A 15,245-nucleotide genomic window follows, 5' to 3' on the forward strand; every position below is an offset into this window, starting at 1 on the left:
CTACTGTTTATACAATTTCCTACTATTATTTATTATTGTTATGTTTTACTTGAAACTCTGGCACAACGATTCCCTTCGGGATAAATAAAGTTGCTCTTATTCTTATTCTTATTCTTATTCTTATAAATGCCGACATTATTTCATATGTAATCATCCCAACCAAATAAAACAAAAGGCAAAAAATTGGGAGTTTCTAAATTCAATATTGATTAAAATATTGAATGAAAATAGTTTGGTGGGCCAGATAAAAAAGAGAAACGGGCTTGATGTGGCTAGTGGGCCGTAAAATGCCCAAACCGATCTGGATGATCCAGAGCAGGAATGGAAGATGGTCATGTGGTTTGATGAAACAAAAATAGAGCTTTTTGGTCGAAACTCCACTCGTGGAGGAGGGAGGATGAATACAACCCCAGGAACACCATCCCAACTGTAAAGCTTGGCAATGGAAACATCATTCTTTGGGGATGCTTTTCTGCAAAGGGCTCTTTGGGGGGAGCTGGACGTCCATATTGCTGAGCAACTGCCCCAAAACCTGAAGGATCTGGAGAAGATCTGTATGGAGGAGGGTGGGCCAAAATCCCTGCAGCGGTGTGTGTGCAAACCTGGTTAAGAACTACAGGAAACGCCTGATTTCTGTAATTGCCAAAAAGGTCTCCGTGCCAAATAAAGATCTGTTTTCTGACGTATCAAATACGTGTGTCATGCAATAAAAAGCAATCACTTAAATATCATACAATGTGTTGGTCCGGATTTTTGTTTTCAATTCTCCCCACTGTATATGTTGATCTGTGTATGTACAGTATATTAACATATAAGCAGATAAACATGTAGATAGATAGATAAATGGATGGTCCTGTCAAAGTTACTGTTTAAACAACTGTTCAAACAAGGTTAAATCAACAGAATGCAACCGGACGATGCCCGTCAGCCAGATGCTGCTCTAAGTCCTTCACAGCTACGTTAATAGCAATCGCGAAAGGGCTTACAAGTTTGGTTTGTTTGACGAAATCGACCAAAGATACAGATATTTTTAAGTGACACTCAACTTTGCACAAGAGCGAACATTATGTTGAACCTCCTCTGGCTGGAAGGAAGCACAGATCGGATAGTTCGATGAAAACGTCCTCCCGGTGATTCGGCAACATTTCCATTATGAATCGCCGAACCACGGATTTTCAGGAACATTTATAAAAACTTGATGCATTTAAAATCACTGGAAAACTATCTTCTTAATTTAGATAGCAAAAATATTTTTCGTGGAGCGAACTACTCCTGTTTAGGTATGGAAAATCATCTCTCCTCCCAAAAATACACCCCGAGTTGTAATGAGAGCTTGGTGTTAGCTGCAACCATACACTCGTTCATTCATTCGTTCATTCATTCCTTTCTTCCTTCTGCTTATCCGAAAGGCTGACACAGATTCATTGCTATGCGTGCTGCTTGATTCCTCCGGAGGGTTCTGAGCAACCGGAGACCCTTCCGACAGGCAGGACAAAACCTCTGTGGGAGGGATCCGGGACCCAAACAGAGGTACTAACTCCTTTCGGCTCTACCCCGACCTTCACCCCTGAGCGTCTGGACTGCTCACCCGCCCTCGCAGACTAAGTCCAGCTGTCGTGCTGAGGAAACTCGAATGTTCATGACCGCAGGGGACAGCTGAAACCTACAGCGGTGTTGCGTTACGCACACTTTTTAAAGCAAAAATATCAGATCAAGAATTACATGTTATTCTTTAAAAGCTGGCTCCTAACTGAGCCCTTGATTAGAGTTTACAAAGTGCTTGGTCAGTTTTGATAAAACCCTTTTGCGATAATTTTCCGATCCTACTGTTTAAGAAATTAAAAAGAAAAAAAAAAACCCTTGATGAAACCCTTTTTTCGTCTTAGATAAAGAAAACAGTATGTTTCGAGACGGGTGTTTGACCCAAAGCCAGCCCGCTTCATCTGACTGTGCTCCGAGTCAAGAGGACAATCACATTATTTCCTTTTTTGTGCAAAAACTACCTCATCCGATTCTCTAAATTCCCCCGGCGCATTACGAACTAACTAACGCTAAAGCATTCGGGCCGACATCCATGGGGTAATGCGGTAAACAATTCCGAACATCCCTTTCCCTTCCTCTTCCCTTCATCTTCCTCAGAGGCTGAAGGATCTGTCGTTCCCCCGCAAGTCACCTTTCTTTTTGTCCGGTCATTTTTTTGTCCGGCCTAGAAGCCGACTCCCAGGACTTTCTTCATGTGTTCGTACACCACGTAGGAGATGCTGACGGCAGGAATGACCTTAAGAAAGTTGGGTGTGATGCCGCGGTACAGGCCTGGCACTCCTTCCTCCGTCAGGATGTATTTGAACTGACCCACCATGGTGAGCTTGGGTTTGCCCTCAGAGACGGCTGCAAGAGGAGGAGTGAAGGTTGATGATATCCATGCCGACGCATGGACAGACGTAAAGCACAAACTGGCTTAACAATCATTTCCAACCAGGGCGAATTTATTTATGTTGAATGCAATTACATTTGCTATTGAGTCAGTTTGGCGCTGCGGTAAATGTCTGAGGTGTGCATCTGGCAGACAACTACATTTTTGTGTAATTTAAAGCCCTTTGCAAAGTCTACTTTTGAGGGTTTTTTCCGTCCCTTGAATCAATATTCGACGTTTTTTTGCAACAGAAAAAGTGAATGATCGCTATGATCTAAAATGTATTTTTTTCTCAGTAAGACTTTGGTTGAGTTAGCATTATTGTTATTTCTAAAAAATGAATTGACATACTGGAACAGTGAAATCAGATTAAAAATTAAAATCTTACCCGAAATTGACCCACTGAACACGCAGATAATTTCCCTTGAAACTGCATCCTTCCATCTTTTCTTGGATACATTTTCAGACAACAACTAATTGGTTTGATTTATTTTTGTGATGCCAGCATTGGGTAAAATACCCTGAGTTTGAAAGAATGGCTCTCAGTCTCCTGTCTCTTCAGGTAAATGATAAATTTAATTTCCTTTTTTTTTCTTCTTCTTGTTATGACCAGATCTCTATTTTTCACTTGCCTGATTCTAAGACGAACTTGTGTTTTGACAAATATTTTTCTTGTCAAGTTATAGCTTGAATAAGGAGACGGAATCCTTACAAGTCAACTCTGTTATGTTGATTTTAAACGTAATGTTTTGACATTATTTGATTAAACGTTGAGCGCCCGGTGATTCCGTCTCACCTTGTGCCTGCATGCGTGTCCGGATGAGAGCGAGGGGGTAGGATGCCAGCTGGCCACATGTGCTGGAGATGGTACCACAGCCCAGCAGCACCAGAACCCCTGGGTCTGCAGAATCAATGCGGTACCTCTGGAGCCAGGCGTTCTTCAGAGTCTAATTGGAGAAGTGGGGAAAAATTATGAAATTATACTTAGAAGGGAAATTGTGGTATTTTTCGATTTGGCCTTTGTTTCCCCTTTGCAAAGATTGTGAAAATTAATGCAAATTGTGTGGTAAACGGTAACATTTGCTGCTGCCAAATAGCAACTGAGTAATGGTAATTGTTTGTCATTTCTGTATTTAAAAGTTGTTACGCATCAGAGCAGCCAAATAATGTGACACTCCTGTTCCGATAGCCACTGGGGGCCAATGAGTGGGTTGCAGATGCTAATGGTTGTGTTAAATGGGCCAGTTGCTGTTAATTAAGGGCAAAATGATGTTAATATGTGCTACAATATTGTATTAGACAGCTACATCAGGCTGATGATGGTTAATAGTAGCTAATTGCAACTACACAAATGTAAGCAGATGTTATAGCCTGACATCCTGGGAAACACCCAAAGTTATAAACATCTGTTTTTTGGGTGGTAAAATATATCGATCACAAACAAATGCCGCACATTGCCTAACGAAAACACTCGCACATGGCCATCATATGCTAATTGTGTCCGATTACCAATCATTAACCACCAACACATCAGTAGCAAAAGTAAGTTGTTTATTTATAGGTTGTTTATTATAGGGCTAGTTCAGTCTAAGCCTGACCAGCAGATGAGGATAGTGGTAGAAAACACATGAATCCTGCATATATTGCAGCGATTCACTAATGTTGCGGTTTAGGTTGATGCTTATTTTCTGTGTGATTTTGGGGTTGCTGGGAATGATGTGGGTGTGATTTTTTTTTTTTTTACCTGGAATGAGCAGGCACAGTTAGTTGTATCGCTTGTGTTACATGGCTGTGGGCAGTAACAGGTATTGCTCATTAAACAGGCGTTTTACCATCACCCGGGTGTTTCCTACACATATATATATATATACATATACATATATATATATATATGTGTGTGTGTGTGTGTGTGTGTGTGTGTGTGTGTGTGTGTGTGTGTGTGTGTGTGTGTGTGTGTGTATATATATATATATATATATATATATATATATATATTCAAAGATTCAAAGTGTTTATTGTCATATGTACAGTGTGGAAATGTATTTCCCTGTACAATTAAATTCTTACATTGTTACCCGCAGTGCATTCGGCCAGCATGCAACTGTGGCACGAGCAAACACGTCTGTGGGCGCCATATATTATAAATTAAGATATTAAATTCACAGATACATTTTGCACATTGTGCGACTGATTGTCCTTCGCGTTCCGTCACGCACCTCATACACAGCCAAGTCGATCCCAGCGTAGGGGATGATGCCCAGCGTGTTTGGCAGGTAGCCCCTGTAAAAAGCCAGAACGCCCTCTGTTTGCAGGATCTGCCGGGCGCAGTCAGCCATCCCAGAATACTGTCCTGTCTTCCGTAAAGTCAGGCGGGTCTTCAGCACCTTCACAACAAGAATAGGGCAGCCAAATAAACAGTTGGATCCATGAAAAGCACCCAGTGGCACAGGATGACTGACAAACAAGACCTTTGGAGCATCAAGTACGTCACCCAACTTGCATTGAAATTATTTTTTTTCCTTTAGTTGAATCTTTAAAAGGAGGTCAATGACAGTTTGGTGGAGAATGAGAATCACTGACCTCCATGGGGTAGATGATGGTCTGGGCTGTAGCTCCTGCCAGGGAGCCGGCGATGAACCTCTCCTGAACTCTCAAACTGCCCCCTTCTTTGCTCCCTTTGATCAGCCACTTTATCTGCAGGTCGAGAGGAATCCAGAACCGTCACATGCACGCGGAACAATAGCATTTGCGGCAATTGAATTTGAATTTTTTTTATCTCCAATAAAATGTAATTAAAGTGGTAGAGAACAGGCTTCGCTATTTAAAATAGCCAGTTAAAAATAATGCCTTGGTCACTTTACTCCTTGTTCAACTATGCATTTTTTGAATAGCTGGGTGGGAGGGCAGATTATTCACTGCCAATTTTAAGTTTGCATTTTTTTATTTTAATTTAGTCAAAAACCATCCCTTTAATAATCACACCGGCAAAACGAACTTTCAATGGAAATTAATTTGTACCTTTAAGACATTGATTTTTAGGCATACACTTATGGCTTCCATAGAGAATTACATAAGCAAATGTAATGACCTAAATCATCACAAAACAGAAAAAACAAAAATTTCTTTTATTTATACACACATATACAATTCTATACATATTAGTTAATGGATTACGCATTTATTTCCTTGTTCATGGCTCTTAAAAAATATTTCAGATTTAAATAAAATATTTGAAAAATGAAGATGTACCATACATCAAGCTAAATTTTTTTATTAACATGTAACAATGAAGGCTGGTTTCTGCTGATTTCATGGTTCTACCCTCTGAAATCATCTGTCCAAGCAGGAAGAGATCAAGTTTAGTCCACCTGCTCATAAGCCATGAACTTGATGGCAGATTCAGGTGCGATCTTGAGGACATTGATCCCGTTTCCCCTCCAAAGCGAGGAGACACCTCCCTCCTGGACCATCCCCCTCACGCCGTACCACAGATTCGTCCCCCGAGACGTCGAGCCGTGCACCTTGACACGAGGACACAGCAGGGTCATTCACACGCTTTCCTCCAAACACGCCAAAACATCAAACACAGAAATAGGCTTCAGCTTGCATTAATGATACCTTACAGTGACAGCGAGCCTCTTTAAGTCACTTTGCAGCATCAGCAACAATTTAATGACCAATCTATAAATAAATACGATGGACTTTAAAAAAAATAAATGAATAAACAAAAAAAAAAACGTTAGCATTTCATTTTCACCCTCATGTTGCAAAGGAGTATCTGGTTTGCTCTGCCTAAAAGTTAAAGGTTCAGGTGCTTTCCTCTGCGCTACAGCAAACTTTTACCTCTTCAACTCCTGCGCACTAACATGACCACTTGAGGGCAGTGACAAATTACTGTGCGGCAAAACACTCCCACACTGTAAACATTTGAGCTAATCTGGCACGGATAAAGTTGTTCATTCACAAATCCAGAAAAGGCAAAGTAATGTATCTATCTGGGATTCATTTAAAGCCAATTCTGATGTGTATTTTTCCCCCCTATACACAGCAAGCCTATTGACCTCTGACATATATGACAAAACCAGATGATGGCATTAACAGGGGCCAGAGTTGAGATGTGTGAGGTTCTGCAACTAGATCTACTTGCCATTTTCTACTCCTGAATGGCCAAGTGTAAGGAATGTCACCCTCCCCACCGCCGCCTCTGACCAGGACTTCAGCAGCCATGCTGACCATTACAGCATGTGTTGGACTAAGATTAGTCCCCCTCACCCAGCCAGTGGCCACACCATAACGCTAACCTTGTCTCACTCTGCTTGGGTGTGTGCACGCAGACGCTTGCACAGTGAGATGTTTGCGAAGTTGCACAAACATCTTGTAACCGCAGGTGACCTCAAACGGATCCCCGTGTACCGCCGTGTTCGTTTAATCATTCATTTTTAAAGGTGAAAGTGAAATATCCCACCTGCAGGAAAACTTTAAGGCGGTCCAGAGGAGCGGTCCCCGTTCGGGACACGGCCCCCGCCATCGCCCCCGCCACCAGCTGCCGCCAGACCAGACCTGAGCGCTTCTCGCGTTCGGAGAACTCATCTGGCACTGTCAGGTGTTCCCCGATGTCAAACATCTTGCAACGGAAGTTGAAAAGGAGTCATTTGAAAAAAAACAGAATCAAACCGGTTCTCTCTTGATTTGTTTATGTAGCGATATTAAAACTTGGGAAAAAAAAATATCACGTTAACTTTGTATAGATTTTTCTCAAAAGAATCCCAAATTTTATTTTCCCATTATGAACATTAATGGAAATTACCCTCATTTTATTTTGGTTGTCACATTTTAGCCCAAAACTCTGGAATAATGAGACTTAAGAACATTGGAGCAGACGTTGTACCATCTTTGTAAAAGATAGAGTGTTTTCTGTTTTGAGCGCTCCGTGTCTGATTGCTTTTATGACTCACATGTGAGTGTTTCCAATAGTGGACAATCTCTTCCATATTGTGGAACGGGTTGAACTGGAAGTGATCCCGCCATTCCTTCCAGTCAATGGTCATCGTCCCATCTCTGTCCATACTGGGGGAGACAAGCCGACAGCACGGATGGAATGGTTCGGCCACTCGGTTTTGTCAGCTTACCACCTTTTACCATTTATTTGGATATTTTTGTGGGAATATAGTAACGTCCGTGTCCCTGGATAGAAATGCTTGGATCTCACACAAATCAACAGCATTTATCAGCAAAATCAAGGACTATCATTCTGCATAGGATAGTCATTTATAGATTAAAAAGATGCTTTCTTTCATATGTATATCCTGCATTTAGTGTCATAAAGGGTTAGCGCCTCTCCCAGCTGTTGAGGGGGTTCTTCTTGGACTGGTCACAGGACTGCATACAGAGGCATACACTCGAATTCACAGGTCTGGCCAATTTAGGGTCATAAATAGACTTCCTGCATGTTTTTAGACTGTAGGAGGAGCCCAGAGGAAACCCACGTCACGAGAACAGAGAATCCACACAGTAAGGCCCCCACTGTCGGAATCTAACCTTCGTGCTACGCATGTGTGTGTGTGTGTGTGAGCGCTAACTGTCGCACAATCCCTTTTTTCTCATGCCTTTACCACTTTAATCTCTTAAATATTTCCCCGCCAATAACCCCTGTGCCCCCCCCCCCTCCAATACACTGGCTCTGATATGCCGCTCTGACAAATAAATGGATGTATTCTTTTCTGCGACAAACCGGCGTCCTGTTGGACGGAGGCAGCTGCAACTGTGACGTTGGAGGGGCTCAAGTTATGAAAAGCCGTTCTCGGACTGTGCAGCCCTGAACTTCCCTCTTAGCCCGCTTTGTTCCGCACCCTCAAGCGACAAAAGCATTTTCTTCACTGTTGAGTGGTTTAAATCCTCACGTGAGGCACGAACAAAACGTTTTTGTGTGACTTCGCCGCACCTGATCACATCTGACAGAAGCATTGTTTTTGTTTTAAAAGAAAGCTCGGTGGGACTTATGTAAGAGCAGTTGGGAGGGTTTGTTTTGTGTTTGTATGACAGGTCAAATCCACAGGTTTGCATTTTGAAAGAACACAGTTGAGTGCAACCTGCTCGACCAAGGAGTTTTAATGCAATCATTGAAGGTTGGACTGGGTGGAAGAACTACAGGTATGCATCAGCAGCCCAGACTGACAAAAAAAAAAAAAAAAAAAAAAAAAAAAAGCGCTGCAGGGAAGAGATTGTAGCTACGATGCACCAAAAAGTTAAATATTCAATGGATTTTTTTTCCCCCTTCTTTAATCATTGCCTTTTTCTACCCCTGGGCAATTGTGCGAGTCGGTCCTGCAAAGCCAAAACCTTAAATTGAGTGTCAAGGTAGAAATCCTTACCACTGTTTCCTTCCTGAAGCACCAGATTTGATTAAAATGAGAACACCTTGCAGCAAGAAGGTCTATAACTCAATTCCAACACTAGGCCTTTCCGTCTGGACTTTGCATGGTTTCGCCATGTCTGCAGGGGTTTCCTCCAGATTACTTTAAACAGCCCCCACCCAAAAAAAAATCCTGTAGCTTCATTGGAGACCAATTTATCCAGAAGTGTACATGATGGCGAATGGTTGTTTGTTACTTTATGTGGCCGACTGGCAACCTGGTCCGGGGTGAACCCCCACCACCCCAGGCTAAGCAGAATGGATAATGAAGGGATTTATAAAAGCACCTTTCGTCAAAGTGAGGACGCAAATGAACATTTGTTTTGGGTCTACTTTGGACTCAAGCTAAGGCTTTGCAGCACTCTGTACCTCTTCAGGATTCGGGAGGCTTGCTCCATGGTAACGCGGATTCCAAGCTGATGCAACAAATGTTGGATTTCTCCCACGTCGATTCGACCTACAAAACAGCACAAGCCGTGTTCCAATGTTCCTTAACCACAAATCACTTTTGCCCATTGAAAACATTTGAGCAGAATGTGCTTGTGAAACAATTGTCCACACACTTGATATGGCGCTGTAGGAAAGTAACATAAATCCACTTTACTGACCGGCCTCTTTTATTAAGAGCATTAGGCAGGTGTCTATTTCCCAAAAAAGGGAGTGTAGCTAGTTCCTCAAAAAGTAGCAGAGTAGCTTAATGGTTTGCTCAGCAGGAAGATGCCTTCAGAGTTGCCTGATCAATGTAAATGTACACCTGTGGGTTGGATCAGATTATCCATATGGCTGCAGTCGAGCACCAGAGTGATGAAGACAACGAAAATACACATTTAAAGGCAAACAGCCGACAAGGTGCAGGCGCTAGTCATTAAAACGTGACTTGAGGTTCAGAACTATTATGCTAGCTTAGAAATTATTTGAAAATTGCAAAAAAAAAAAAAAAAAAAAATCAGGATAAATACCTGAAAATCAACGCATTGCCACAAGCTCATGAAAATTAGCTCTGAGTATTGAGTGTTCACCCCAGTCTCTCCAGTGATTGAGCACGAGAAAGATTTCAGCTGGGGTGCAATGCACACCTGCAGATCATCAGGCCTCATCAGGTTGTCTTGAGCGGGTACTGCTCTCCTGGATTCCTTCATCCCTTCCTGGCAGGCCATCTTCTCCACCATGCCGTTCATCCCTTCCAGGAGGATCTTCATCCCAGAGTAAGATCCATTTTCATTCCAGAGTCCAGAATTTGCTCCTTCCACATCTGTACATGCAAGCCACCCATCTCCAACCAGGCCTCCAAGTTCCAGTCACACCACTTCCGCACCCCCAGACTGCACAGACCTCCAATGATCCGTTTTGTAAATAAAACCCCTTAAAAAACACTGACTGGGCGGCAGGGAGCTCCTGTTAAGCTCAACCTGATGAAGCATCATGATCCGCAGGTATGCATTGCACACCAGCTGAAATCATTCTCCTGCTCAATCAGGCTCACGGGAGAAAAACTGAGGTGAAAGGAGCTGCACGCATCCCAACTCTGAGAAATGAAACACCCTGAACAGCAATTTGATTGTATACAAATCCGTTAATAATGGCAACATATGAGCAGGGGGGGTTGAAAAAATCCACTGGATTAGAAGTATTTCAAAAAAGAACAAGTGCTATAAATGAACATGGAAACTGATTCTATGTATTCTTAAAATTATTAGATTTGATTTATTAAATATATACATTTCATTTCCTGCATACATGGCGATTCCTTGTACAGTTTATTTCTCGTGATCATACTTATTCACTCAAGGATTATGAGACATCAAATAAGAGCCGGGGGTTGACCTCTAGAAGGCCTGTCTAGCATTGGATGGCGCTCCACCAAAACATCGAATGATGAAATATCTCTCAGAAGATGAGTAAGAGAGTTCAACTCAGAGCCATACGACTCATTTCACTTTAAATCCAACTTCATTTTAGGCATTTTTAAATTAAATACTTAGAGTCCGTAGAGGAGTTTTATGGATTGAGTGAGAAGGAACAGGAAGTTAGTTTATATGACGGATGAAGGTTAGATGGAGGACGGTGATTGGCTGTGGTGACATCTGTCAATCATCTCAACACACCAGACCAGTGCTGATTGACCAATGAGAGCAGCCCTTCTTTTTCCTGAAGTAAAAAGTTTCACTGTGCCTCCTGTTGACTTTTTAGAAACTTTTTTTTTTTCCCCAAAGGGCAAAATTCCTTCCACTTGCATATCACTGTATTATTAAAAACCAGGAGAGCATGTGCGTCTGTGTGTGTGTGAGTGTATGCGGCATCCATACCATCTTTGTTGCGGTCCAGGCTGCGGAACATGGTCCACAGTCTCTCCTCGTGAGCCCGCAGATACTGGGAGAACTCCTGGAAGTCCAGCAGACCGTCATGGTTGACATCGCTCTCCAGCACGATCTGTCGGTGCAGAGGAGACGTGGGTGAAGATACAACAGAGGGTCGACGTTACCAGGAGTACATTTAGGAAGACAAATCTACTGTATAATACAGTAAATACTAGCACGGCACAAATATTGTATTAAAAGATATTGGCATATAGTATTCATGGAAGCTAACAATGTAGTGTTGGTTATGATGTTAAAAAAGACGGTCTAATTGTCTGGGATGGAAATTATGCAGATATTTCCACCTGCTCAGATAATCTCAGAAGAGGCGATACTAATAGACTTTTCCAGTGTGTGTGTATCTTTTTACTTGAGCTTTGTAAATTATTGTTTATAATGTCTGCATTTTGGTGTGAGATTATAGTGTTCTGGTATTTTTGGTTTGTTTTTGGTCTGTTTTCTGACGTGGCGCTGCAAAGTTTCTCCACTAAAGCCTGTTGACAGGCTCCGATTTTTGTGATCAGGGTTTGTTGAAATAACACGCGAGCTGAAGGATGGCGTGTCACGGGGCTTGTGAGAATTTCCAGCCTGAGCGAGCAGAAACAATCCAAAGTCACAAACAAAACTAAAAACTAAAAACTAAAAAAGCAAAAACAACATTTGTATTTATCCATCTGTGGTGTGACATGCTGAGGTTGTGGCTGACTCTTCTGTTTGATGAGTCCAAAACTACACCAGTGGTGATGAAGTATAAAGAGGACGTGTTAGTAACAAAAGCTCCTTTTACACAGAGTGTTAGCAGCAGGAATATTACACAGTTATTACACATCTATGCTAAAGCTGCAATGTGGAGTGTTGTCACAGCACTGATGCAGAATGTCTGTGCAAAAGGAGCGATAGCTGACAAATTATGGGGCAGGTCGTGGGTGTAGAGGGTGCAACAGACACACACGCACACACACACGCACACACACACACACACACGCGCGCACACACAGATGGGGGATTATGGAGAGTCAGGCTTGTGCTCCCTGTGAGATGTAAGAACCACGTCTTACCTGCTGCTTTCTTGATTCGGACGAAAAGGGAGAGAAGAGAGACATTCATTTCCTCTATCGACTCTTTCACGGTTCACGTCCACAAATTTATAATTTAAAAAAAAACTTGCAAAGTTTGGCATTTATTAATTTCACTGCAAAGAGTATTATTTTGTTTTATACACATGGTACTCAATACTAAACTAAGATACTGTCTTGTTAGATTATGGGGATGTCAATCATTACATATATGAACGTTAATGTTGAGCAGGTATATCGGATGTTATCCGGCTGCAATGTTGTATCTTTATTTTAGAAATATTAAAAATTGTGATACACGTTTTTACTCTCTACATCCAAACATTGCTCCCTCTCTGCTAATTTTTTTTTTTCAATTTTGTATTTGTTTTATTTTTAAGATTAATAATATTTACGTAATAATTATTTTCTAATTATAATGATTATATAAAATTGTAATAATTCAATGAATTCTGATTCGGAGTTCATTTTTTAATCTCTACTAGGCTAAACAGAATGATCAGATTTCAAGAATACTATTAGTAATTTGGCAATAATCAACCTTTACAATGTCTTTATGTGTTTCTCTATATAAATACAAGTATAGCATTTGTGCGGTTTATGCTGCATTCAATTAAGGTCAGTTTTCGATGCTATGCAGAAAAATAAAGCGGTAGCATCAGGTTTTGTCCGAGATCCGAGACGGTTTGAGTTACAGATGCTGAAATATTCATCCTTGGTGGGTCCGATTCCACCTCAAAGTGGGACAAGTTACCTCGGCAAGGTGTTTTAACCGGGTCACACTATAATTGGCTGATTCAACACAGGGACCAAGGACAGTCTCACCCCAGGGACTGGAGCACACCAGAGAGTTTCACTCTTTTCAGGCCTGCTAAGTGGTTGAAATGTTTAAATGTTGCACCAACACAGTTGGTAGAGCGGGGCGTGGAAGGTTGTGGGTTTGATTCCTGTCCTCTCCTGTGTGCACGCCGAAGTGTCCTTGGACAAGATATTGAACCCTCAAAGCTGCTCCCGAGGACCTGGCTAGTGCCATCGGTTCCAGAGCGTGTAAAGTGCTTTGAAAACCGCAAGGTGTGATGGTACTAAGTTGAGACACTTTAAACTCACACAAAAACATAAAAATTGCATTCATCCGAGTCTGATTTCAACCTAATTCTCATCATCTGAACTACTGTGGAAATCTACTTCTGTGTTAGAAAAGTGTTTTGAATTTGAGCTATTTTGGGCCTTTTTTTTTTAAGAAAATTGCACCAAATATCAAAGTATTTTTTTTTTCTATTTTTTTGTGATTTTTTTTAACCTCTATGTAAAATCTAGATTTTTTCTATCTACCTTATTTCACCTGTTTTTATAATGATAAATGGGTGACTCATGACTATCTGCAGGGAATAAAATATATTAAAAACCTCGCAAGTGGTAAAATCCCTGCAGCAAAAAAAAAAGACTGAAGGGAATTTATATACACTTTTTTTTTATATTCTATCTCCAGGGCTACTTCATGTTAAGGATCATCCGATGACCCCCCGGTAGAAAGGTGGTATGAGACGGCCAGTTAAAGCGGTCTGATCCGTTTAACCGCTGCACGCCTGTTATGTTGTGCCAACAGAGCGGATTAGAGAAGAAGCCGAGCCGGTTCCTCCGCTCCGGTTCCACCGCCCCGTTACTACCCCGCCGGCGGCTCACCTCCTCGGCCTCCCCGCGGTGCAGCCCCCGGGCCGCAAGCCCGCTCCGGAGCTCGTTGATGTCCACCCTGCCGTCCTTGTTCAGGTCCAGCTGCTCGAACAGCTCGGCGTACCGCTTCTCCCGCTCCGGCTCCGGGGCTTCTCCTCCTCCTCCTCCTCCGCCGCCGCCGCCGCCGCCGCCGCTCGGCCGCTCGTCCATGGATGGAAGGGGTAGCCGGGTGTCCGCGCTGCTCGGTCGCTCCCCCCGTGGCGGATCATAACACCGCGGCGGTGGCTCGGTCAGCGGGCGGCCGCCGGCGGGCAGGTGCACCGCGGCTCCGGCCGGATTAACCACCGGCTCCAATCCGCGAACTCCCTCCAGGGAATGAAACTTTCCGTCCTAGCGGCTTTGAAAATTTAAAATAAAAAAATAAAAAAATAAAAAAAATAAAAATATATATATTTACCGCAGTCCCGTAAGCCGGTGTCAGCAGAGCATAAATAATGGGAGTCAAATTTTGTAATTTCCCCTTTTTTTCCCCTCCTCGTCACTCCACGGTGCGTGGAAACACATCCGTGTCCAAAATGCCAGGATCACGCAGAGCTGCACCCTCCGCGCGTCCGTCCGCTTGCCCGCGTTCTGCAGTTGCAGCTGCAACCACGGCCGCGTCACGCCGTACGTGGGCATCATCATCATCATCATCATCATCATCATCATCACCACCATCATCACCATCATCATCAGGGTTGTAATATAAGGTTGTAAGCCTGCGACGATGTATGTGTGTGTGTTAGCCTATGCCTGCATGCGTTTGTTTGTGTATTTGTGTTCTTTTGTAATGTCAAATTGAAATGTGAATGGCTAATTTAAAGAAAAAAAAAACAAATGTGACATCTTTCTCATGTTTCTTCATCTTCGATGCAATATCATATTGACTATTTGGCAATGCGGACGTTATGTGATTAAAAAAATACACATATGTGTGTGTAAATATAGTAGTAATGATAGAATATTTCTATTTCAGGAGCCTTACGCGACACTCACACACTATCCAGACATATACATTTAAGAGAAACAATAACAATAAAAACAATAAAAGTGACAAATTGGTAAAAAAATAAAATAAATTATATATACATATATCCATATACATACACGCATTTGTATATAAATATATACACACACAAACACATATATGTATTTGTGTGTGTGTATATGTTTAAACATAACAGATTTACACACATATACTGTATTTTACGTCTCATAACATCCGCCACCAATTTGTTTCAGCCCAGAACCTGCAATGATCTGTGCTACTTTGATTC

General features: G+C 42.2%; 1 protein-coding gene across 1 annotated transcript; it reads right to left on the reverse strand.

The window, feature by feature from the left end:
• On the reverse strand, positions 1-14,546 carry slc25a23b (solute carrier family 25 member 23b). Its single transcript, XM_086170672.1, has 10 exons — positions 13,942-14,546; positions 11,132-11,255; positions 9,195-9,282; positions 7,369-7,480; positions 6,879-7,037; positions 5,782-5,934; positions 4,994-5,107; positions 4,630-4,797; positions 3,210-3,360; positions 1-2,388 (listed from the first exon to the last, which is right to left on the reverse strand). The coding sequence occupies exons 1-10, from the start codon at positions 14,137-14,139 to the stop codon at positions 2,207-2,209; spliced, it is 1,449 nt and encodes a 482-aa protein (XP_086026798.1). The 5' UTR covers positions 14,140-14,546; the 3' UTR covers positions 1-2,206.
• Between the last annotated feature and the right edge of the window lie 699 nt (positions 14,547-15,245).

Source organism: Fistularia commersonii, chromosome 23, assembly GCF_037954325.1.
Source record: "Fistularia commersonii isolate RoL2024-O1a breed Wild chromosome 23, RoL_Fcom_v1.0, whole genome shotgun sequence".
Lineage (NCBI taxonomy): Eukaryota > Metazoa > Chordata > Actinopteri > Syngnathiformes > Fistulariidae > Fistularia > Fistularia commersonii.

Excerpts from the sequence above, each read along its gene's own strand:
- slc25a23b (XM_086170672.1), bottom strand. The coding sequence starts at position 14,139 with ATGGACGAGCGGCCGAGCGGCGGCGGCGGCGGCGGCGGCGGAGGAGGA. Across the intron at positions 11,256-13,941 it reads ACCGCGGGGAGGCCGAGGAG|ATCGTGCTGGAGAGCGATGT; the intron begins GTGAGCCGCCGG and ends CTGCACCGACAG. Across the intron at positions 5,108-5,781 it reads AGTTCATGGCTTATGAGCAG|ATAAAGTGGCTGATCAAAGG; the intron begins GTGGACTAAACT and ends CTCGACCTGCAG.